General features: G+C 48.6%; 1 protein-coding gene across 1 annotated transcript in view; it reads left to right on the forward strand.

Annotated features, from left to right (window-relative positions):
* Nucleotides 1-539: 539 nt before the first annotated feature.
* The window catches only part of INSR (insulin receptor), a 55,975-nt gene continuing 31,388 nt past the window's right edge, over nucleotides 540-25,126 (forward strand). The window contains exons 1-2 of the mRNA XM_050321363.1: nucleotides 540-750; nucleotides 8,973-9,524. Coding sequence (XP_050177320.1) covers nucleotides 669-750; nucleotides 8,973-9,524 — 634 coding nt within the window. The 5' untranslated portion in view covers nucleotides 540-668. The remainder of the gene's footprint in view (nucleotides 751-8,972; nucleotides 9,525-25,126) is intronic.

The raw sequence follows: 25,126 nt of genomic DNA on the forward strand, positions 1-25,126 counted from the left end.
TCCAACCTGGCCTTGGACACTTCCAGGGATGGGGCAGCCACAGCTGCTCTGGGCAACCTGTGCCAGGGCCTGCCCACCCTCCCAGGGACCAATTTTTCCCAAATATCCAACCTCGACCTCCTCACTTTCAATTCGAACCCGGGGCGTGCTGCTGCTGCCGCTGAACAGCCCCGCTTTACTCTCTCAAACGCTACCGGAGCCACAGCGGCTCCCCATCGGCGGGTCCCACAGGCGGCCGGGGATCGCGGGTGGAGGGACCGAGGGACGGATGAAGGACTGGACGAACGATGGATGGATGGATAGATGATGGAGGGAGGGAGGGAGAGAGGGAGGATGATGGATTGACGGTGCCGCCGCCGCTCCTCCCCCGGCCCATCCCGTCCCGTCCCCGCGGGCTCCGCGCCGCCTCTTGCCGCCGCCCCGCTCCGCTCCCAGCTGACGGGGGCAGCCCCTTGTTTACTGGCCGGGGCGCCGCCGCCAGCCCGGCCTGCGCTGGAAAGGGCCGCCGGGCCGGGGCCGACAGGCGGGCAGGGAGGGGCCGGCCGCTATAAAGGGGGGGCTCCGCGGGGCTCCCACCGGCGATGCTCGGCCGGGCCCGGCCCCCGCGCCCGCCCCGCGGGCTCTGATTCGCGCCGGGCGGCGGCGGCGGCGGCGGTGGCGGCGCGGGGATGGGAGCGAGAGCGGCGGCGGCGGCGGCGCTGGCCGTGGCCGTGGTGCTGGGAGCCTGGTGCGGCCGCGGCCGCGGAGAGAGTGAGTGGGGGCCGGGAGGAGGGGAGGGAAGGGAGGGAAGGGAGGGGAGGGGGCGCCGGCGGCAGCGCGGGCCCCGCCGTGCCCTTTGTACCTGCGTGGGGCCCGCGGGCAGCGCGGCCGCGGCCCCGGAGCGCTCCCGGGTCACCTTCACCCCCCCACCCCGGTTCGGGAGGGCCCGGCGGCCGCCGGGGCGGGAGCGGGGACGGCCCCGGGAAGGGCTGCGGGGGTCGCTGACGGAGCGGGCGGCGCGTCCCGGCCCGCGGGGCCCCGCCGTGGGGCCCGGAGGTCACCGCGGGCCGCGCCCGGGGCAGGCGCGGGGTGAGGGCACGGCCCCCTCTCCGGTTCATTCCCCGGGCTCCTGCCCCTGATCCCCTGCCCCTGATCCTCTGCCCCTGAGCCCATTCCCCGGTTCTCTCCTTGGGTCCCCTCTCCTTGCTCCCCCACCCCAGTCCCCTTCTCTGCTTCTCCTCCCCGGTCCTCTCCCCAGACCCTTCCCCTGCTCCCCCACCCCAATCCATTTCCCCAGGTCCCCTCCCCGGTTCTCTCCCTGAATCCTTTCCCGGCTCCCTCCTCCCTGATCGCCCTACCCGGTCCCTTCTCGGGTCTGTCTCTAATCCCCTTCCCCAATCCTGTTCCCGGTCCCCTCTCCAGCCCTCTGCCCCCTCCGCTCCTCGGCCGCCTCAGAACCGGCTCCAGTTTCAGGAGGGTTTAGCGTGGCCAGACGTGGAGGTTTTGTCTTGAACCACTTTTGGGTCGTGGTGCCAAATCCCCAGGTATTAAAGGGGTGAGAGCTCCGAGGGGATGGTCTTGTGTTTACACAGGGGCTTGTAAAAAAAGAAAAAAACAAAACAGGGGCGTAAAGATTTTGGGGTGGAGGTCACAAGCTTGTTAAACCCACGGCTGGCTCGAGGTTAAGCCTTACGAGCTGTTTTGGTGGGTTACATTAAATGAACTTGCTTAGGAAATCCTTTTAATTAGAGGTTCTTTAATTTGAGGTAATTTTTACCAATTTTTTAACAAAAGGGAAATATTTATTTAAAGGCAGCTGACTGGATCCGTGGATCATCTCTGCCATGGACAATCTGCCTGTTAGCATTCCCATTGGAAAAGGTGGTAGCAAGAGAATCGGTGCAAATATAGGCAATCCAGTGATGGACATTTTTGGGATGTGAATGGTATTCAGGGGATAAAGCAGGATTTATCCATAAAACAGCCTCTTTTTCCAGCAGTAGGACAAGTTCCATGTTTCAGAAATACCCCAGTTTCTTCCTCATACATGTTTTTATGTTCAAAGCCTTAAAGAAGGCCAGTGGTTCAGTGTTACCTTGGAAGAGTCAGTCCCATGGTGTGGGCAAACCTGCCCCTTGCCATCAGAGAGATGAAAAAGGCAGTTGACATACAGCACTAATAATAAATAAACCCATGTACAGCTTTGAGTCCAGCAGTTCCTAATTTGAAAACGTTATTATTACTGCCACAGTGAAGCGTGTCATTTAGTTCTTTATTTAAATCATATTTGCTTTTAGGAATGCAAATGTGTTTATGATCTTAACTCCATAATCTTTGCTGTGTTACTGCTTGGTGGGATCACTCCATGGATGGAGAAACTTAGCACAGGATACCAAAGCAAAGCCTGGGCTGGAATATTTTCATATCATTCATACAGTGCAAGTACTATTTTGCAGACAATTCAGACCACCAGGTCCCTAAATCAGAAGGTTTTCAGCTGCTTGTGGTGCTTGGCTCAGTTTTCTGGGAATGATTAGGTCACGGAGCTCTCCGATGGGCATGGAAAACAAGCCGGACCCGCGAGGGCACCAGCCTGGCTCGGAGGGGAAATGCACCTACAGGAGTTGCATAAGCAAACAAATTGTTCCCTGAGCAACGGGGCTGATGAGAGCAGCTTTCTTGGAGCCCTGTGCTCACAGGGACAGGCCCTGAGATAATGCTGTTCTCACTGACAATATTCCCCCTCCATAGTTTTCCTTGTGCCCCGTGTCCTTTCCCTTCTTGTTACTCCCTTCAGACAGCAGCAGTTTGGGGGGAAGGCAGTGTATGGAATGTGTAGGTGGTTCAGGAGGCAAATGGAGTGGATGGTTTAAGTTCACATTTACATCCTTTGGATGCAGACACTGAGTTTTCCCTCCTCAATCCGTCCCCGTCTGTGTGAGAGCTCTCTTCCTCTTACACAAGACTGGAGGGAGTTGGTGAGTTCAGAAGTTACTGACACAATTAAAAAAAAAAGGGTTAAGGAAAGGAGGCCCAACCTGTACATAAAATGAAGATCCATACGTCTTGTTTTGGGAAGAAAAACAGGTTTGTGTATTTATTTTTTTTTATCGCTGTGTAAACATAATGCAATTTCTTGAAATAAATCTCCCACATGACTCATGCCCGTCAGTTCATTAGCTGTGGTATTTGGGGTGGGATTTACCTCACCTAGTTTTAGGCATCTACTAATGGAACAACTTACTCTGGGCTCCTTTTGTGGTTAATGGAAAACTAATCAATGCACTCACTGGAGTTTGGAGTACACTTCCCCCGCTTCGAAACTCTGGCCCTAAATTTGGGTGCTGCACATGCATTGCCTGCTGCTGATGTGGGAGTTGGGAATCTAGCTGAGATTTCTCCATCTAAGTCATCATGTGGGACATATTTTACTGGGTACTGCTGTAGTACTACCCTTACAAATAGGTTGCTTCTTAATTATTGTATCTGGCTCACACAGACGTTCATGTGCTTGGGAACTCATTAAGAGACTGCCCCCTTGTCCCACCTCGACCCTGTGTGTCAATTTTTGGTGTTGAGAGACTTGGCCTAGAATGAAATTGTGCTCCCAGAAGTGTAGAGGAGGATGAGTGCAGGAGGAAGGGGGAGTGCAGGAGGGCAGGGCTGCACCAAGCCCAGCACCAGCCGTGTCCATGCGTGTCCTCTCACCGCTCTGCAGAGAGGCAGCTCTTGCTGTCCTGAGCAGGGTAAAACCCCAGAGCTTTCTGGAGGTCAGTTTTGGGGTGACTGTGTCATGGAATAGAAATGATGCTGATATTGGCCATGTGTAGAGCCTGTTCCTGCTGCCTTTGAAGCAGGAGGGTCCTCAGGTCCGTCGGCATCGACGCCGACTTCAGCCGTTCCCCCGAGTGATCTGCGTGGTGCTGGGATGGTGTCACCTCACTGCTGGTTATCTGTGCCTGGAAACGGGGCAGGATGAGTCCTGCTTGCTGTTTGTGTTTTGAGCTGAGTGAGTAGAGCAGAAAGATAGCCCAAACCAGGCTTTGTAGGCCAGACTGGGAGCTTATCTGTGCTTTGGGTGACCTCCAGGAGAGGTTTTCCCTCCACTCAGCGGTGCCAGTGTGAGCTGTGAGAGGTAACAGGCACCCTGAGGGGCTGGGGATTTGTAGGGGCTCGCTCTGGAGTCCATATCCAGCTCTCTGCTCGCATCTGAATGTCTGAGGCGCAAAACTGAAGCTTAAAAATTCGTATTTCACAATTAGATGGTTTGCATGTTTATGAAACTATTGCTGCAGTGGGTAGAACTGTCTCACAGGCCCTGCCACTGTCATGTCACTTAACAGGGTGTTTTCCTGTCTCAGCAGTTATCCCAAGAAACACCCAAAAGTCCTTTTTCCACTTTCCTAATACCACTACCTTGTGTAGAATTGCAAAACTTTTGCCTGGACCAAAGAGAGTGTGATTTTTCTCCAGTAATTTGTTTATTCAGTAGGCAGCAAACACTATAAAAAAAGCAGAATTAACTAATAGTTACCTCAAATGGTTTGTGAGCCTTCTGTGCCAGATTACACTGGTCTTTATTGTTGGAGGCCAGAGCTCTGAAGCAGTGAATCATTAAGGTTTGGTGTCCACATGATTTACTATAAACAAGGTTTAAGTTCCACCTATTCCCCTGGTTGGACTCTATCTTGAAAACTTAACCTCTGGCATCAGATCTGGTTTCTTTATTCGGGATTTGAAGGTTGTTACCAAACCAGTTTTGTCTGAGAGGCTTCAGCATCCTGGGATTTGTTTGTTTGTTTGTTTGTTTGTTTTTAAAAAGCAGGAGTTCAGCTTGGTGCTGATGGAACATGTCTCCAATGATTTATTCCCTTTTTGAAGTTGCTGTGAGTAGCTTGGTAGCAGGGATGGAGGATGTGCTTCCTCTGGCAGCTGTGCTGCTGGTTGTGCTGAAATTCGGGAATTTATGTGTAGCAGAGGCTTTGCCAGGAGTTTGCACAGGAGCAGCTTTGGGCCCTACTACTGGAGAAGCAATTTGGGATTTTTAGTTCCCTGCAAGCTGATTAATCTGTTTTTTGAAACCAGGTTGTCTTGTGGCTAGAATTGATGGCTCAACTCTGCTCTCCATCTTTTGGGATCAGATCTCCCTTGCCTTCATCAGGAATGGTTGACTAATTCCACTGTCCCTGCAGAAGAAATACTGTTGAGGGAAGCTGTGGAAAAAATGCTTATTACTTTGCTTTGAACTGCTTCTTGTTGTCTTGGTAACAATAAATTTATGGGGTGACTTAAACAGCTACTGCAGGAACAGGAGATACAAAACTGCTGCAAATTCAGAGGCATGAAAAGATGGGGAAGCCTCCAACCAAAAAGCACATTTTGTTTCAGATGTTCCTCATTCCTTATTATTCTACTTGAGGGGGTAAAGAAAAGAAGCTCAGATACTGTGGTGGTCCTTATCACTTAAAACCTAAACTGAAGTAGAAGGTGAAAAATAGTTAACTCTGATTTTTCTCTCAATGTGGAGAAAAGCTGGTGAAAACCCCAATTTAATCTGTGTAGATTTATAACCATACTAGTCTTTTATTCAGTTGTTTACTTCAGAAGCAAACCTCTAATGTGCTCTGAAAGCCTCCTGAGCTTCCATCCCAGGCTCCCAGCAGTGTTTGACATCCTTCCATTAAAGGGCAGGGATGGAACCCCCGTGCTGGAGAAGAGGATGTGACCATCATTCCATCATCCCACTGCTGCTGCTGCTCAGCTTTGGAAGCAGCAGAGTCTGGATAACTCAGGGGACATCCTGGTTTGCCAGGATGTGTGGAACCCCCTGTCAAGTCTGCTGGCAGCACTGATGGCCAGTAAGGCATTCTGTCTTGGGCTTAAAATGGGTGAAAAACGCAAAGAATAGTTGTAAAACACGACCCAGCTGATGGATTGTGGATGTTGTGCTCCCAGCTCTGGGAGATTTATATGATTCTTTAACTTCTCAAAAGCTCCACCTGCCTCTTTTTAGATTCAGCTTCAGCAAAGCTTTGTTCTTTCCCACATCTCCTCAAAATATGGGGTGTTCTCAGCCTTTGGCCACCTCTAGTGGGGAATCTGTGTCAGGATGGGGAGAGCTGGAGGGGAGGGAGGTTTGTGTTGTGTCCTGGGTGGGTGGTTTAAGTTGTTGGATTTTTTTTGAGGAGGTTGGAGGATCTTTGAGCAGCTTTTCAGGCTGTTTGGGCCAGGAGCAGCGTGGCCTGTGTTAGTGGTGATCTCTGGAAGCCTGGAATGATTTGGATCAGGTTCATGGACAGGGGAATTTAACTGGGTTTGAGTCTTTAGGAAAGTGGGAAGAGCTGTGATCTCCAGGCTGTGATCTCCAGAAACCAGGCTGGGGTTTGATGGGAGCAGAGCAGACCTTTGGAAAAGGGATGGAGGGACAGGACACAGGGAATGGCTTCCCACTGCCAGAGGGCAGGGGTAGATGGGATATTGGGAAGGAATTCCTGGCTGTGAGGGTGGGCAGGCCCTGGCACAGGTTGCCCAGAGCAGCTGTGGCTGCCCCTGGATCCCTGGGAGTGTCCAAGGCCAGGTTGGACGGTGCTTGGAGCAGCCTGGGCTGGTGGAAGGTGTCCCTGCCCGTGGCAGGGGGTGGGATGGGATGAGCTTTGAGGTCCCTTCCAACCCAAACCTTTGTGTGATTCCACGATAACCCTCCCTGTGAAGTCTGGCTGGGTGTGCATCTGTTCCTCTGCCCAATCCCCTCGGTGCTGGGCACCCACCCTGAGGTGCTGAGGTGATGCAGCAGTTCCCACCCAGAATAGCTCCTTCAGACCAAGTTCCTCAGCTCTGCCCCTGGAAAACAGGGAGATTTCCACAGCCTGAGATGCAGCCACAGCACCAGGAGGGCCTGGCCCTGACTGTACCAAACTGGAGATCTTCCCACCCGAGCTCCAGGTTCTCTTTCCGTGGAGCTGAGCAGGGATGGCTGTGGGTGAAGAGCTTATCTGGGGCCAGCTCAGTGTCCAGTTCCTGGTGACTTCCCTAATTCCAGGAAAAAGGATGAAAGACTGAGGCAATTGTGCTCAGTGTGTATCTGCATCTCATGGCCTTGAGCCACAGCAATAGCCTGGAGCTCTTACTCCCCACAGCAATTCCCAGTCTGGAGAGCTGAGCTGTACTTTTTGCCCTTTCCTTTTCCTTCAGGTCACATTCCAACAGGCAGGACTTTATCCTGTGAGGCAGCAGCTGGCCCTGGGTACCACCTCAGCACCGCCTGTGTGCTCAGCAATCATGAGGACCACTGATAAATGAGAACCAAGACGTTGGATTTTGAGTTTAGCTGAGTTTTACCGTTGTGGTGACTTGTACACCGAGTTTAATCTGTCCTTCTGTTACTTCTCCTTTCGTGAAGAAACCACTGCCCTGTGCTGTCATGCACTTGCTTCCTTGGAAACGCCAAAATCTTATTTATTGCAAATAAATATGCAGAGTATGTTGCTCTCCCAGTTCTTTTAGCCCAGGGGTGGGATGTGCAGCAGGACAGCTTTGGAGTTAATTCCAGTCTGGGACACAGAGGTTGCTGCTTCCTTTCCCACTTTTTCAAGTGCATCCCTAATCTTTGAGGCACTTTTTCTTCCAGAAAGCAATTTATGAAACAACTTGGCTACAGTGCCAAAAAGTCCCATTGGGCAAGAGCATTGCTTCAGATCCCGTATTAGTGTTGCCAAATTTAATATTTTTATTTTTTTTTTAATTACGGTGGAACAAATTTTTGAATAATCGTTAAGACATTTGCGTAGAATTTGGTTTTAACCCCTGCAGCAGAGGGCTGTGTGAAACCAGGAGGAGTCAGGCAATGCTAACAGTGAAATATTTGTGTCTGCATCAGTTGTGATGTGGTGATTTTAGTGTTGGTGAGCTTTAAATACAGTGACAAAAAGGGGAAAGGCCCTGTGCTTTTTGTTCTTAAGTGGGGAGGGAAGATGCTGGCTAAGCTTTAGACAAAGGAGAGAATCCTTTTCAAAAAAGAAAAATTCATAAAGAATCCACCTGGATTTGAGTATTAAGGTCTGGCTGATGTTTCTGTGAAGTTTGATTTCAAAAGGGTTGTCACTGGCAGTTCTGTTGTGCTGTGCTGGTGCAGGGCTCTGAATTTCCTTCTTGATTACTTACCTTTGCTTAGAGTTAACAAAAATATTTCCCTATTCAAACTTTTTCCTTCTGCTGGTGCCTGGATTCCTACTCTTCTGTTTACCTTCTAATTTGTAGTTGTTCACTTTGCCAGTTCTTTGGCTTACTGGTTCTGCTAAATAAACTGCCCAGGTAGTCAAAACAGGGGAGATTTTGCACCCTTGAGAAAATAATAACAAAAAAAAAAGCCCCAACACCTCATCTGAAAAGAATGCTCAGGGCAAAAATTGGTGGTAAGGTGAAAATAAGGTGGTAAATGCCTCCTGTCAGCAGAGTCTGGGCACAGGCGTGGGCTGTGCTCCTGCCCAGGTGTATTTCCAGGTTTTTCTGCTCCCTTCCCAAGCGCTGCCATCTCTGGCCATTATTCTTTTGGTGTCTTCCCCTCCCTTCAACTGTTCTGAATCGCTCCCTCTGATCCTCTGGCGTTAATTGCACAATCTGAGGCTGGGGTAGGTGTGTCGCTGGCAACTGCCTGAAGAAAACAGCCCCAGTTGCTCAGATGTCTCTTCCTTTTGTGAGGGGTGTCTGTCGTGACAGAGGCAGCAGCCTGACCCTCGAGATGGCAGAGAAAAATGATGAAATGCTCTTTCAGCTTTATTTTGTAACCTTAATACCAGGGAATGTTCCCCACAGTGTATTTCTTAACACTCGAGGGCTGCCTCGCTGAGGGGGCCACGTGTCCCGGTCACGGCGCAGTCAGACAAGAACTGTTGTGTTTAAGAAGCTCAGAAAACAATGAAGCTTCTGTTAAATAAATAAATAAATAAATAGATAGATAGATAAACAAATAAATAACATCATCCTTTGCCTCCCAGTTTGCAGGAGCATGGACATCCGCAACAACCTGACCCGGCTCAGCATGCTGGAGAACTGCACCGTGATCGAGGGCCACTTGCAGATCCTGCTGATGTTTAAAACCAAGCCGGAGGATTTCCGTGAGCTCAGCTTTCCCAAGCTCACCATGATCACAGACTACCTGCTGCTCTTCCGTGTGTACGGCCTGGAGAGCTTAAAGGGCCTGTTCCCCAACCTCACGGTGATCAGGGGGACTCACCTGTTCTTTAACTACGCCCTGGTGATTTTTGAGATGGTTCACCTGAAGGAGATCGGGCTCTACAACCTCATGAACATCACGCGGGGCGCCGTGAGGATCGAGAAGAACAACGAGCTGTGTTACCTGTCCACCATCGACTGGTCGAGGATTCTGGACTCTGTAGAGGACAATTACATCGTGGCCAACAAGGATGACAAGGAGGAGTGTGGAGATGTTTGCCCTGGGACCGTGAAAGGGAAGAGCAACTGCCCCCCCACCGTGATAAACGGCATTTTCATCGAGCGCTGCTGGACGCACGATCGCTGCCAGAGGGGTGAGTGCAGGGTGCTGGAGCTCAGCTCCGGGTCTGCTGCCGCTTTTTTGACCTTCCAGGTCCTGTGAGGCACTGGCAGAGCTTGCCCAGAGGAGTCTGGAATGATCCATCCTTGGAAGTGTCCAAGGCCAGGTTGGACGGGGCTCGGAGCAGCCTGGGCTGGTGGGAGGTGTCCCTGCCCATGGCAGGGGGTGGGACTGGGTGAGCTTTAAGGTCCCTTCCAACCCAAACCATTCTATGATCTGCTGGAGAACTAACAGGTTCTCTAACCTATTAATTACTTACCTTTAAGCACAAGTTCCTAAAAGCCAGGCTCAAAATTGGCACTGGAAGGTGAAGAGAGAACCTTTGTGATGGGGCTGTTTGAGAAGTTCTTTCACCTGCATAAATGAGGAATCCCAAAATGTGTGTTTTGGTTTCTCTGGAGAGTCAGGAACTGCCTGGAGCACCCCATTTTAGTGGACTGTGAGTGGAACTGATGTCTTGCATAATGGTTGGTGCTCTGAATGTCCCTGTTGGTGCTTGTGTAGGGATTTAAAAGTCCAGACTGACTGAAAGGCTGCAGCAGATGGGAACAGGACAGCAGGGAAAAGTCTCTGTGGAATAAACCTGACCCTGGAAAGGGGCAGTAACATTTTTCCTGAAACCTTCCTGCCTTAAAAACGTCTGAGATCCGTGGATGAGTGAGCAGTGTTTGCACAGAGTAAGAAGCAGGAAGCCAAGTCAGACCTGAAGGGGAAAAGGGAAGGAGGAGAGAGGACCTGGCTGGGGTGGGGGGTGAAATGATGGGATCTGAGTCCAGGGTTTTGGATCAGGGGACAAGGTGTGTTCAGAAAGCTCCCTGAACTCCAGTTCTCAAACTCTGCTGGAGCTGCTTTTAATTTCATGCAGATTTGTTTTTACTGAACTTGGACCTGACCTTAAGTTTAGCTTTAATTATATATTTACTTTTGATTTATGTCAAATCTGACTTGTCGGGGAGCAGAAGTGAACTGAGGTGAGACTGACACATTGAGGGTTGTCTGCCTTTCTGGAGGCTGAGCATCCAAATGAACCAGTGTGTCCTGAGACGAAATTAGGAAACTTGTGGGCTGGGGAGAATTTCTTGCCAAGCTTTAAAGGGCAACTCTGAGTGCTGAGTGCCAAATTTCAGGAGGAATTCCTACCAGTGTGCACAAACTAATGCAATTAATGTGGTTTCCCCTCCGCTACTCCTCACCCCAAAATTGTCCAGCTTCCTTTTAAAGAAAGTGGTTATTTTTTGTGGCCAGAATAACAGGGTAGGAGCAAGAAGATGCGAGTGTGTACGTGTGTTCCCTTTTTTAAAATAAAAAAAAAAAAATAAAAAGGAATCCTATTTATAAACTTTGGGGGGTACAGTTATATCAGCACTGAAATGTAGTTTATTATGCATTTAGTTTGTTTTGCTTTCTGCTGTTTCATGAGGTTAAAGGTCCAAGTGACACTTTGTCAGTGGCCAGACCTTGGTGTCCCTCATTCCTGGGAATTTTTCTGGGCTACAGCAGACTGGAATGTATTGTTTCTCTCCTTCATCCAACTGCCTGTATCCATGAAACCTGTAGGAATGTGATACTCTACCACTGGGACAGGAATCTCAGCTCCTCAGCCCTCTGGTAAACGTTCACTGAGCTTGTTGGAGGACCCCAATGCAGCCCCACAGCGACTGAGCTCGCCTGCTACGTCTGTTTGACTCAGGGATTGAGATTTAAATTGGAAGATGGTTCCAAAAGTCACTGTACACAGATGGTCCCATCTGATTTTCCTCGCAGAAGCCGTGGACAAGCAGTGCTCCTGCATATTTGGGCAGCCACTGAGCTGCATTTCCCAAACCACTTAACAAGCCGGGCTTATCTTTGTTTTGAACGGCAGGATTTGTTACTTTGAATTTTTTGGTAGCCGGCGTTTCCAGCACGGGGTGGGGGTCCTCCTGTGCCTTGGGACACCTTCCCGTGTATCTCTGGAGTTATTTTGACAACCTGAGGGGTCCTTTGGACCTTCCAGGCCGTTTGTGAGGAGCCTTCGGGCTGGGAGCGATGGTGGAGATGAAGCGACGTTTATTTAGCGAACCTGCCGGTGGAATCGCTGCGTCCTCTGTTCTCCTGCCAGCCCATAATGTATCCTTAATCTTGTAATTGTTGTGTCAAGATTATTAAGAGCTTGTGTGAATTGCATTTTGGCTTTCCTTAGCCCGGAGAGCCTCACGGCAGCTCCCGGTACCGGGGGTATTCACGGCGTGAAATCTTTCCCTCTGCGTCTTTGCAGCTTATCTGGGAATCTTCAGCAGCTAAAGCAGGTCTGAATTCTCCTGCCTCTCTGCTTTTAAGTGTGTTCTCTTTTCTTTTTTTCTTCTTTGAAATGCAGCAATTTCAGTATCGTTTTCGTGGGGAAGTTTGGCTCTGTGTGTTTGTTTTAAGGCAGGTTATTTGTGCCCCTGCTTTGTTTTGCTGTGGAATCTCCTGTTTTCCTATTTTTTATTTTGCATCTCAGGATGGGAAGTTGTTGCTGTCTAAGCCCCACAGCGCTGCTGGAGAGCACTGCTGCCCTGGGACTGGGAAAAAACCCCAAAGGAGATGTAAATGTTGATGGTTTTGATGTGACAGAGCGTGTGTTGATTGATGGACACAAGTCCCAAACTGAGCAGCTTTTCCAGCCTGCAAGAGAAAATCAGATGGGCAAGAAGTTTGGGAGAGCACACGTGGGGAAGGCTGAAAGGTGTCACAGAAAATGAACTCCCTGCCAGGAGGGTGTAGCCAGGTTGGGGGGATTGGTCTTTTCCCAGGTAACAAGTGACAGGATGAGAGGAAACGGCCTCGAGTTGCCAGAGGGCAGGTTTAGGTTGGATATTAGGGAAAATTTTTTCATGGATAGGGCTGGAAAGGCTGCCCAGGGCAGTGGTGGAGCCACCATCCTTGGAAGTGCTCAGAAAATGTGTGGATGCAGCACTTGGGGACACAGATATTTATTTAATCAGCACAAAGATCCTGGTTAACTGCAGGATTGACTTTGAGTTACAGCACAGAATCCTCTCCAAGGCTCTGAATCATCCTTGCAGCTCCAATTCCAGCCTGGAATTTTTATTTTTTTGTTTTCACTTGGTGATAACACATTGGAGACAACAAAATAAAGGATCTCCTTCCAGACCTTGGAGAGAAGGTTCAGGACGAAACCAGGGAGGAGGAACTGAAATCACTTGTGGGCAGCTGCAGCCTTTGAAAAAACCAGTTTCAATGGTGAGGAATCTGTGTCTGAGTGTAGGTGGATTCACTGTGGATTGGGAGCTGTCAGGATGTGCTTCCTCAGGGTTTTATTTGCTTTTTTTTTTGCTTTTTTTTTTTATTCTCCCTAAATCACTTGTGTTGGTGTGAAAAGCAAGTCGGTTCAGTTGAGGCCAACTCATGTTATATTTTGGGTAGGAAGGGAGGGAAATGTGTAGTCTGGTTGGAATTTGGGTCTAGCCTGATGCTGTTTATGGCAGCCAAGCGCTGTTCCTGCTCTGGGGGGTTTTGTACCTCTCCACTCACATTTTTAACAGGTTTTTTTTTTTTCCCCCCCCATATGTTCTTACTTTTCTTGCCATAAAAACACACTTTTTGGTTCTGTGCAGCACGTTGCTGCAGAGAGAGTCTTTGCTGAAGAATGCAGACAACAAAAATGCTGGAAATGCCACGTCCTAGACCTCGGTCTGGATCTGCCAAACATGATTTTCATATTTTACATTTTTTCCACTTTTTTTTTTTTTTCTATATGTCTGTCACTCCACTTGAGGAAGGAACAATTCCCTCTAAAATAGGATTTCCTGCCAATTCCCTCTGCATTCAGAGGCTGCTCTGTCCATACAGAACTTGGAGCAGTTTGCTGGGTTTCTCAGTGTAATTATAAAGGCAAGTTCAGCCTTTTATTGCATTTTGGGTCATCTGGAAGTGGAGTAAGGTAACAGGAAGGAGAAGTAGAATGGCCAGATGAAAGTAACCAGGAAAATCATCTGCAATCTCAGGCAGTCCCTTGGTGGATACTGAAGGGCCACATTCCTGGAATAGAAGGATGGATATCTGAAATATTTTTTTATATGGTCAGATAGTGATAGGGAAAAGGGGAATGGCTTTAAACTAAAAGAGGAAATATTTAGGCTGGATGTCAGAGAGAAATTCACACAGAGAAGCTGTGGCTGCCCCATCCCTGGAAGTGTCCAAGGCCAGGTTGGACGGGGCTTGGAAAAACCTGGGCTAGGGGAAGGTGTCCCTGCCCATGGCAGGGGTGGAACAAGGTGGGCTTTGAAGTCCCTTCCAACCCAAACCATTTTAGGATTCATTCTATAGTTCTGTGAAATATAAGCTTTATTCTTTAGAGGATATGATGAAATTCAAGTTCTGTTCATCCTGAATGAAACCTTTGCAGGAATCCGTTCTTGGTCTTGGGATTTCTCGTTACCAGGAAATTTGAGTTCCTGAGCGTGGGGGCCATTCCAGCTCTGTCAACAGACTCTTTGTCTGTCATTTATTATCTTGCTTTTGTGGGTTAAAAACAAAAGTTGTCTCTCAATTAGTGCAATTTGGAAGTTGTGGCAGAATACTAAATTTGTGGAAAGTATGTGAAACAATTAGGGCCCATTGAAGGGGACATAAAACAGCAGATGGAAGGGATGACAGTCTGGAATAATTGACATGCAGAGGAGCTGCTAAAGAAAGATTCTGTGCAAAAACAATAATGTTTGTCCAGATTTTGGGCTGTGATTTTTGGGGCAAAGCAGGAGTTGGACTCTGATCTTTGTGGATCTCTTCCAGCTCAGGATATTCCACGATGGTTTTTTTTTTTCTGTGATGTTGGGAAAGCAGGTGTAATGGAGACACAACAGAATCTCTCTTTAATTTTCCTGTGATTTATCCAGGGAAAGTTCTGGGGCAGGCAGGGGACAGGTGAGGAACTGAGTAGCTTTGTTTCCCAAGTACAAGCAGCACGACAAAGCACTGAGGGAGAGATTGCTCAGCCTGAAATGTCTTTCAACTGCTGTGAAATCTCACTCCCAGAGAGAGCAGTGCCAGTAGAAACTCTGCAGCCCTGAACCATCTTCAAGGCAGGTTGGAATAACAAAGTTCAGAGGTGTGTGTGGGAAACGTTTTTGTGGTGTTTACTTAGGTAGAAATATTACTTAGCAACAGCTTCCTGTAATTTTTATGTGCTGGGAATGTCTGTAACCATCAGCTTGGTTTTATTACCTCTGGATGGGAAAAGGGGGCTCGAAGCACCGAGCAGGCTCAGCCAGCCCCAAGGGCAAGATATTTTTAAAGCTTCAAACACAAAGGAAATTTTTCCAGTTGCTACTACACGAAGTGGAAGTGCTGCTTTTATTTGGAGATCTGATAAGAGCTGCCTTTTTTTCCCCTCTCCTAGCCCTGACAAATGCCAGATGGAAGTTGACACCGGATAATCTCACCGGGGTGGCTGTGCTGACCCCTGCCAAGGAACAGCTTAATTGAGGGCCCATGGTTGGGGCTGTTGGGATGTTCACCCACACTGAGACACCCTAAACTAATTCACTTGAGCTTATTAAGACCAGTAGAGAGATTTATGGTGCTTGGGGGGTGTGATACAGCCCAGAAGTGGGGGAAAAGGGGTGGAAACAGCCCCTCCATACAAATGCCTGTTTAAGGGTATTACATTTAAAATCACCAAACAAAACTTGTGAAGGGGCAGCTTTTCTCCACCACCCTGGGGTGACACAAGGCTGGAGGATTTCAGTACAAGAAGGTTGCAGCTCACTGAGAAATCCCCTCCCATGCAGCTCCCGTGGTCTCTGATGTTTCTCCAGGTTCTTCACTGCTGCACCTTTATTTGGGAGTGAAAATTTTCTTTTCTTCTCCTGTCCCAATCCCCAACCAGCACTTCAAACAGAAACATCTGTCTGATCCTTTCCATCTTTAGAACTCTGGAAAAACAACATCATAGAAGAATCACTCACCTGACAGTCAATACACATTAAAAACAGGTAATTCCTCCACATAGCTTAGCTATCTTAATTTCTGTGCAGAGGTCTTGCCCAGGCAAAAAGGTTTTTGAGGAGTTGAAAAGCAGAACGAGGTTATTTTGCCGCCAATACAGCGAAAATTGAAAAAGTTTTCATCTGCTCTGTTCTGACCTGCTATTTTAACTCGTCCACCCTCAGCCCTGTCTCCAGAACACTTTAATTGTTTAAGTCTGGGCCCTCGAGGAGGCTGAGGGGAGTTTAAGGCTTCACGTGCAGTGGCTCAGCCCTGCCGTTACTTGAGATGTTTTTAAAGCCCTGCTGGATCCTCAGCGGTGACGTCAGCCCTTGTGAGTCCCAGGGGTGCTGTGCCAAGTGTGCTTCAGGTACAGCACTTACTTCTCCCGCTCCAAGAGCAGTTCCAAGTCGCCTTATTTGCTTAAACAAGGGAACCTGCGCTGCCCCTTGGGAGATAAAGTCCGGGAGACCGAGCACGCTTGGCAGGCACGGGAAAACAGCCGTGGAAGTGGGAAGTCAGAGAACGTAAAAACAATAATAAAGTAATAATTCTGAGCGACAGTTAAATGTGTGTTAATGCCTGAATGAATGGTGGAGCAGGAAGTGGTTCACCTGGTGTGAGGTGTTTGCTCAGGGAGGAGGAGATGGTTCCTCCTCAGCAAATCCTGCTGGATGGTCGGGGCGCTTTGGTGCTGTAAGTGAGGATAAGGAATTAGCCAGTTTATGTGTCCTGTGTGTTTTCCTCTCTTCACCCCTCCTTCATGAGGGCAGGAACAATTGTTCTGTATTTTAAATATTAAAACTGGTGATTAATTATTGGAACATTCTAAGTCAGATGGAATTCTGATGCCCCTTCCCGGATTTAGGCAAACAGAGCCAAATAAATGTAAGCTGGGTGATGGTAAAACATTCTTTGATTTTGCAAAGAAAGGACTGGAAATATTTGTTGTTCAAGGCAGTGAAGAGATTGTGAACTGCTGGGTCCATACAAAGAAGTGTATTCAGGGAGTGTGAGCAGACCCACTGAAATATGTCACTTGGCAAAGCTCTCTGAAACATCTTTCTCTGTTAGGAATTGGATTTGACAGGGATTGCCTTTGTAGATAAATTTCGTGTTTAAAAAAACCCCAACAAAACACAAAAACCACAAACCAAAAACACGAAAAAGGTCAAAACCCCCCAGGTGTGAGCAGCACAAAGATGGTTTGTCACTGAAAGGTCGAGGATTTCAGGACCTTTGTGATTAATTACAGAGCTGGGGAATAACCAGCCATGTCCTGGAGGAAGCAACACTCACCCTCCTCTCAGCTTGTAACAATAGCTGGGTACAAGTTCAATGATTAGACTTCCCAATTATATCCTATAATTGTCTGCAAGTTCCCATCATAGGGATGTGAATGGACTTGCTGGGGTGTTTATGCTGCTTAATTAGGGCTGGTGGGTGGGAGAGAGAAAAGGTTGGGTCGGGGAAGGTTGGAGGGGGGGTGGGTCCTGGCTGAGCTGCTTGGGATGAACCTGTAGTTATTCCAGGCTTGGGTCCCAAGTTTTCATCTGGTATTGCATAAGTGTGCAGGGAGATACTGGATCCCAGCCCTGGACCTTCAGAGCCTTTATCTTGATTTTTGTAGCGGAGGGGACTGAGGGGCACCGGGCTGACGTCGTTGGGGAGGCGTCAGCGTGGCTTTATTTTGGCCTGTGACATGGAAAACAAACAGTGATTTAACTTTGGCTCCGTGTGGTGCTTAAATGTTGGCTGAGTGGGTATAAATGGTTTCGTGTGAAGAGTCTGGATTCCTTGTAAATCTCGATTTAAATGAACTGACGAAACAGGGCGGGACACTCGGCACCTGTTCATGGCCTGCAAGTTTTATCCTTGGAGTTTCCTTCTTCAGAATGGCTGTTGAGAAGGACAGGCTCTCTGGGACCAGGGACAGGAGCCAGGGAAGGGCTGGAGCTGTGCCAGGGGGGTTGGGATGGATCTCAGGGAAAGGTTCTTCCCCCAGAGGGTGGTGGGCACTGCCCAGGCTCCCCAGGGCAGTGGGCACGGCCCCAAGGCTGCCAGAGCTCCAGGAGCGTTTGGACAACGCTCTGAGGGACGGGGGGGGATTGTTGGGGTGTGCTGGGCAGGGCCAGGAGTTGGACTGGATGATCCCTGAGGGTCCCTCCCAGCTCAGGACGTTCTGGGGTTCTGTCATTCTGTGACACTGCAGGGCAGGAGAATTCCATGGACTAACACGGAGCTTCTGTGCCCTCCATGGGAGTTCCTTAATTTGAATTGTGTTTATTTCCCTTTTTATTTTCCACTTTGAGGGGTTGGAGGAAGGTGATGTTATGAAGAAAAACCCACAGAAGAGTTGGAAAGAAAAGTCCGGTTAAAATAATGTTGGGGTCAATTTTCTTCTATTTATTTTTAAAGAACTCAGGGTGTATTTGATTTCCTTGGCATCACTTTGGTGCACTCCTGAAATAAAAATAAAAAAATGTGATTTTGATCTTGTGCATCAGGTTAAAGGTGCCCTTTTTCAAGGGTGGCAAGAAATCCTGCTCCCCTGGAATTGTGACCTGGGCAGTTTAAGCTTTTGCAGACATCAGCTCCCACACTGCAGGTGCTGAAGGACTGACAGGGACTGGACAGGTGAGCTGTCAGGAGTTATGTCAGGAATTATGACCCTTGTTCATAGTCCTCATGAGGGTGACAGGGATTTAGCAAGATAGGTCTGATGAAGATTAAAATTTGCAAGGTCTTTTTAGCTGGAAAAGAGGAGTTTCTTTAATCTGTTTGTAGAACTACTCCAGTCTATTTTTTTTCCTGTGCAATTTAGAGGCTTCTGGAGCTGCACACATCCTAGTGCTGCTCACCTGGGACTCCCACACAACTGCTGCTGGAATTTCGGGTCCCTGATGTGATGAGCTGAGCCTGAGCTCAAGTTCCAGCACAAGACAGGAGTTGGGTGCTGGGATGGGACATTCTCATGGGGCAGTTTGATGACACAAAATGGGGCTGCCCATTTGCTGGTTGAGTTTCCCCCGTGGATGTGAAGAGCCCTCATCTGACACTGGGTGTTCCAGGGATGGATTATTTGGTCTGTCTGAATTTGGCATCAGCTCTGAGGTGGTTGTTCTGAAGTAATCTGCAGCAACTGAGAGTTTACTGAGCAACCTGCAGCAAGAAAAAAAACCAAATTCCAGATGTTGCTCTGACTTGGGCACTGGGAAATCTCTCCCACAGAGGGTTCAGACAAACTCTGTCATATCCAGCAGCGTTTTGTGATTGAAGAGGTGCATAAAGGATGCTTGGGTTTGATTGGGCTTGACTGGAAAAATCTCAGGAATGATGCAGGAAGCTTTATCCCCGTGTTTTGGGTTTCCCAGGAATAAGGCACATGCAACTCCACGGACATCCTGGGATAATGAAGCGTTTTTCTGTTGCCATTTTCAACTTCATTAAGCACATCCATGTTGCATTACAACACTGCAAGGGCTTTAATGCTCCATGAGCAGTGAAAGGATTCATTAAAATTTGAGTATCAGACGAATGTTCTCCTTGTCTTTTCTGTGAAGACAATCCAATTATATTCTCTGGGCAGTGAAAACAGTGATTTAATAGAACGAACAGGGTTGTTTTTTCTGGTCTTGGGTCTTTTCTGAATGTCATCTTTCTGAAGTCAGGCTGATCGCACTGATGTGTTTACACAGCTTCAGTTGGGGATGAAGGAGTCCAAGAGTTCCCTTTAAGTACCCCTCAAAAAGCTCCCAAAAGCCAGAGAGGAAATGGAGCTCCTCAGTGTGATGTCTGACTGTCTGAAAGTCTCGCCCAGAGGAGCCTTAACATGGCTTAAAGGAGTAAGGCCTTTGTTTTAGAACTGTACTTGAAGTGAAGCCTTTAAAGCTCCATAAACTGTTTCTCTGTTCATTCAGTTCCATGGATTTTAGGCTCCAGGAATCCGTGTTTCTGGCAGAGGGGAATTGTAGCTGTATGGTACAGTCTTACATGGAGAACCAACCGAGGAAAAAGCATTTCTGTGGAAACTGGTGCTTTATCTGAAACAACTTCTCACCTCATCAGTGTCTGCACAATTAGTAAATTAACAAAAGAAATGCCATGTGCAGATTACCTTTTCCTTAGGCTTCTCTTCCACACTCCAATAATCTTATCATCTCCAGGGCTGCTTAAATAATTCGTGTGGTGTTTGGCTGCTCTCTCAGCGCTCGGATATCAAGTTTCTAGTCCACAAAACCAGCCTTTTCGAACCGGGTATCTGCATCAGGAGTCAGTTTTTGTTCTGGGAAATAGAAAATGTTCTCCTTGGAGTGTGTGAATTTGGTGGGTGTGATAAGAAAAACGTCCCCTTGTTTTGCATGGCTGGGCTGGCCAGAGGAGGAGCTGCTCTTGTTGATCAGCACATGGGGGAAGAGTGTGTTGTTTTTCCACATGCTCTAATCTGTGATAACAAAAAGAAGTCCAGATTGTGTTTTTCAAACGCTCTCTAGGTCTCTCTGTGCTCAGATTTGTCAGTAACTCTCCACTGTGGTAACATGTCCATCCACCCAGGGCCTGATTTGAAGTGGCACAGGTTCAAACACACGCTGGGCTTTGATGCTGGGGGAGGCTGAGCAGGACTCAGCAATCAACTGTCAAGTGTTTTGCTTTGTACTCAGTGTTCTGCTGAGGGTCGAGTGCTGGGTATGGACTTTGGTACCACCGGTCTTGTTCTTGGCACTGCCAGCTGTTCTTGGGTGGTTCTGGGCCCCTCTCTGTGACTTCAGTAACTGCAGGAAGTGCCTCGAGGCAGAGTTTAACTGCGAGGTGGGTTTGGACAAACCATCAGCAACGTCTTAGGGGGATTATTTGATGTGGCCTCAGGCAATGTGGATGGACTGGGGGGCACCTCCAAAACTTCTCGGGCTCCCTCCCAGTGGCAGATTGACCCCCGTGCCGGCAGCTCCGAGCTGAGCTGTGAAACCTCCGGGGCTCGCTTAAGAAAAGGACTTTTTGTCCCTGGAGAAACTGATTTGGCTTCAGGTTTCTTGTAGAGGAGAGTCCCATCTCTTTTGCTTGCTAGATAAAGCTGGTTTGTGTGTGGGGTTTTTTTTTTTCCCCCAGAGGACTCTATGCATTGTCAGGGGATTTCCATTCCTTTCCATAGTACCTGCCCAGCTGAGGGATCCCTGTGGCATCGATTAGAGCAGCTCTGAATAGTCCTAATTGCTCTGCAGTGGACAATGCTGATGGTGACTGGTGATTAGACCATATCTGACTCCCAGCATCCCCGAAGCTGGAGGTTTTTAGCACCGTGGCACACGCCAGCACCGGCAGGGTGATGTCAGCAGATCCTGTTCCTCCTCCCGATGGGCCAAGCGCAGCTTCACGGGCAGATAATGAGAATTCTGCTACTCCTCCACTTCCTTGCCACTGAACAAAGTGACCTTAGTGACAGTCAGTTTTATTTCAAGAGCTCACCAAGGCGGTGGGATGAGATAAAGCAGAATTTTCACCGTTCTGACCATTGACAGTTGGAGCCAATAATTATTGTGGCAGAAGGATTGAGAATCCCAAATCTCCCCTGAGTTTAATGTAACTTGGGATGATTCAGTTCCCCCATCGTTGGCCTTGTTGAGATGGCACAACTAGTTTGGCATGAAATACCTTCAGATTACAACTCTCTCTTGCATAATTTACAGGGAGAATCAGATTAATGGCCTCCAAGGGTGGCTTGTGCAATGCAGTTAATGGTTTTTTTTACTCATCTCCAGCCTTTTGGTTTTCCTCAGGGTTGTGTTTGTGCTTGGTAATTTTTTCACTTCTCACTCGGTTAGAGCAGCAAAGGGATGTGGCACAGTCACAGGAAAGCCCCAGGGATCAGTGTGTTTGTGAGGAGAAGCTGGTAAAGCCAAAGGATACGTGGATATCTGGAGAGAGCTGAGCTGCAGGGTTTGTGCAGTGCCACATATTCTTATACAGTCAATTAGTTGAAAATGGGCATTGCTGGTATGCCGAGGATGACGAGGGCGAGTAGTAAATAAAAATACACTGCACATTGCTTGGCTCTGCAGGCAAACAGGATCTATTTCAGTCCTGCTAAGGAAATTCTTACACCTCGAAATAAACCGTGGCGAGCGTGCACAGAGCTCTGGGCAAAGGGGAGGGTGGACAGATTAATGGGCAGGGGCTGAGGAGGCCAAAACAACCCGGGGGGCTGAGAGAATTTTAAATGCATGCAAATAATTGGTGTGTTTGGTACTTGTGCACCTGGTAATGAGATACTTGAGTAGTTTGGACGAGGCTCTCAGGCACAGGTTGGGGTGTCCGTGCAGGGCCAGGAGTTGGACTTGATCCTTGTGGGTCTCTCCCAACTCAGCATATTCTGTGATTCTGTGATTTCTCCTTTCCACAGTTCAGGTATTGTATTGGCAAAAAAAAAATTACTGTAAGTTCAGGGAAAAGCACGACAACTGTGAAATGAGTGAAGATGTGGTGGGCAGTGTGGAGTTTGGGAGGTATCTGCGTGGGAGATAACTCTGGTAACTGGAGGATTGTGTGTGTCAGCCCTGAGGGGAGTCCTGACTGCCCTGGCTGCTCGCTCGAGGTAGGACTGCTCTGCTTTGATTCCTGCCAGGCTGGGCTGTGCTGGGAGAGGGCAGCTGCCCAGCAGCTTCTTCCAAGGGCTCTGCCTGCTGGGAGAGGCTGCTGGAGCCCCGGAGTCGCCGTCCCTGCGCTGCTGTCTCTGGTGGTCAGACTCTCCTTGGCACGGAGCAGAGCCCTTTACCCTCGGAGTGGCTGCAGTGGGACAGAGACTGGCATTGTGATCCCATTCCCTGGCTGATGTGGATTTGGGCAGCAAGCTGAATGGCTGTGCAACTGAACAGTTTCTGCATCCTGGGGATTTAAGGAAGGAAAAAAGATCTGCTTGGTGTAGTTAGCTGGGAAAACCCACCTTCCAGATACTTCTTTGCACAACTGGCCTCAGGGTGATACTTTACCTCCCTCTCTGCTCACACTCTCTGGGAGGTGAGATGCAAAGGGGGATCTGGAAGAAGTCCCGTTCCCTTTTCCTCCCTGCTTGTTTTCGGCCTCGTCACCCGCAGACACAAATTCGGTTTCAGTATCGATGTTTACACTTCACGACTGCGCCGTGAAATCTGCCCAGATTAAAATCTTAACCTCTGCCTGACATTTCTGTGTAGATCATTAGTTATCAGCGTAATCTCCTCGTGGTTAATCTTATACTTCCGCCCATTCCATTACCTTTCTCAGTTATGGACAGCTCCATTTTCCGATTTGCTGCGAGCTCTGTGTGCTTTTCGGTGGAGGTTTGTTACTCTGCGTGTCTGGGTTACATTTACCAAACATATCTAAAATTCCATCTCCCTCAGCCCCACACAGCTGCCTGGGTCAGCTTAGCTTTCCTTCTTCCATGGCTTGTTTACTACAACATCCCTCCCTGTGGCCTTGAGGAAAGGAATCTTGTCCCTCGCTTATCTCTGCAGAAAGCAAAGGTTGGACATTTCACCTCGTGCCTTAATCCCGTCACTCCTCGTTTTCAGGATGGGCTTTGGAGGTAAAAGTAATAACTTGTCTTAGACCTGTGCTTGGAAAAATCAGGTGGACCTTGGTCTTAAACCATGACCATGTGTTGAAGCCCCTCTGTGAGTGTCCACTTGTCTCTGTTTCTAAGGTACCAACTCTTAGAATCAGAGAATTCAGAATATCCTGAGTTGGAAAGGACACCCAAGGACCATCCAGTCCAACTCCTGGCCCTGCCCAGGACACCCCAACAATCCCCCCCTGTCCCTCAGAGCGTTGTCCAAACGCTCCTGCAGCTCTGGCAGCCTTGGGGCCGTGCCCACTGCCCTGGGGAGCCTGGGCAGTGCCCACCACCCTCTGGGGGAAGAACCTTTCCCTGAGATCCATCCCAACCCCCCTGGCACAGCTCCAGCCCTTCCCTCAGCATGAAGACACATCTTCCCTGTCCTTTTCTTTCATGTCTTGTCCTGATGCAGCACCTTCTCTCAGTGAGCACTGAGCTGCTGACTCCTTATTCTGGTCAGTCCCTGCTGCCCATCACTAAGAAATAAATTGGTGTGAGGACAGACTTGCCCCCAGCACTGATTTGGGAGAGGTGGTTCCCATCCTGCTGGTTCAGAGAGAGGAGATCTGTATTCAAAAGAGAGACTACATTAAATTACACTTATTTTAGGATACCCATGGCTGCCTGGACCACTTCCCTGGGATTTGGGTCTTCTGGGATCGCAGTGAGTGAGCAGGTCTGGCAGGAGTAGGTTAAAGTGAATATTCAAGGGATGTTTACAAGATGCTGTACATTGGAGAGTAATATATAGTTAAATATTAACATGAGGCTTTCATGAAGCTCCCAGGTGGCATGGACCGTTGAATGATAACACCAAATCCTCAGGTTGTTATAAGGATTGAAATTTAACAAGCCCTAACAACAGGAAAACAACCTCCTTGCTGGGAGTAAAATTACGATCAAAGCTTTGCGGGAAAATGCCCCAAATTAACGTTAAAGATTCTGGTCGTGGTCTAAATTACAAATAGTCCCTTCTGATGTGCAGAATCAAGGACAGTGTGAGGTGGCTGATGTACAGACTGCTTCAAAATGAACCCTTCCTTACGAACCTCCGTGTTCCCCAGAACGCTCAGAGCGTCTCTGCTCCTTTTTGTAGGGAGACAGATTTTATTTAGCGGCTCTTCTGCAGCTCAGGGAGGGGTTGAGGCTCAGAAACTTCTGGCCTTGCAGTCTGTGGGTACCTGAGGGACAGGAGTCGGGGTGGTGGCTTCTTAATCTGCTTCAATTATAAACCATCAGAGGCACTGAGAGCAGCGAAGCCTGGAGTTAGTCTCGACTTGCACAGGGTATTACCCACACAGATAACTGCCTGTGGGCTCCAGGTTTTGCCTGGAGATGTGGTGTCAATTTTGGGGATTTACCTATTAAATAAAAACAAGCCAGCAAGCAGAAGTTGGTGCTCGTTCCTGATCCCTCAACTGTGCTAAGCTCCCCTGTAATTTTGAACACAAAGTACAAGGAACAGGCTTGATCTGCTGCTGGAGACTCTGGGTAAAGTATTTACAACTTCTCGTCGCTGTCCTGTTGTGCACTTGGTGACACTCGTCCCTCCTTTAACTGTGCTGCTGTGTTTTCAAATCAAACTCCATGTTTTGGTAGTTTGAGCTGATGGCTGACAGCTTTAGCCTGATTTCTGCAAGTTGTTTGTACCTGCTTGGGGAATCAGCTTGATTGAAAGGTGCCAGGTGAAAACAGACCTAGTGTTGACTTTCAGTTTCTTTGTTAATTCTTGTTTTTTTCAGCTTGAGGTGCTTTGCTTTGTAAGTTCAGCTCGTGAGGGACTTGGCAGCCACAGTGTCAGCACCGTGAGCACTGCTGAAAACTCAGGAAAGGAAAAATGTTTCTTGGATCTTTGTTCTGACTGGGCAGTGTTAGGGATACTCGAGTGGGAGACATCCAGCTACCTGTGTAAATAGTTGGGGTGACAGAGGAGAGCAGGAGTGAAATGGGAAGGTCTAGAAAATGAATTAAATGAGAGCCTGTCCTGAAGGTTCAGTGGAAGAAGCTGAGGGACT

The sequence above is a fragment of the Myiozetetes cayanensis genome, unplaced genomic scaffold (assembly GCF_022539395.1).
Source record: "Myiozetetes cayanensis isolate MyiCay16 unplaced genomic scaffold, myiCay2020 scf26, whole genome shotgun sequence".
Lineage (NCBI taxonomy): Eukaryota > Metazoa > Chordata > Aves > Passeriformes > Tyrannidae > Myiozetetes > Myiozetetes cayanensis.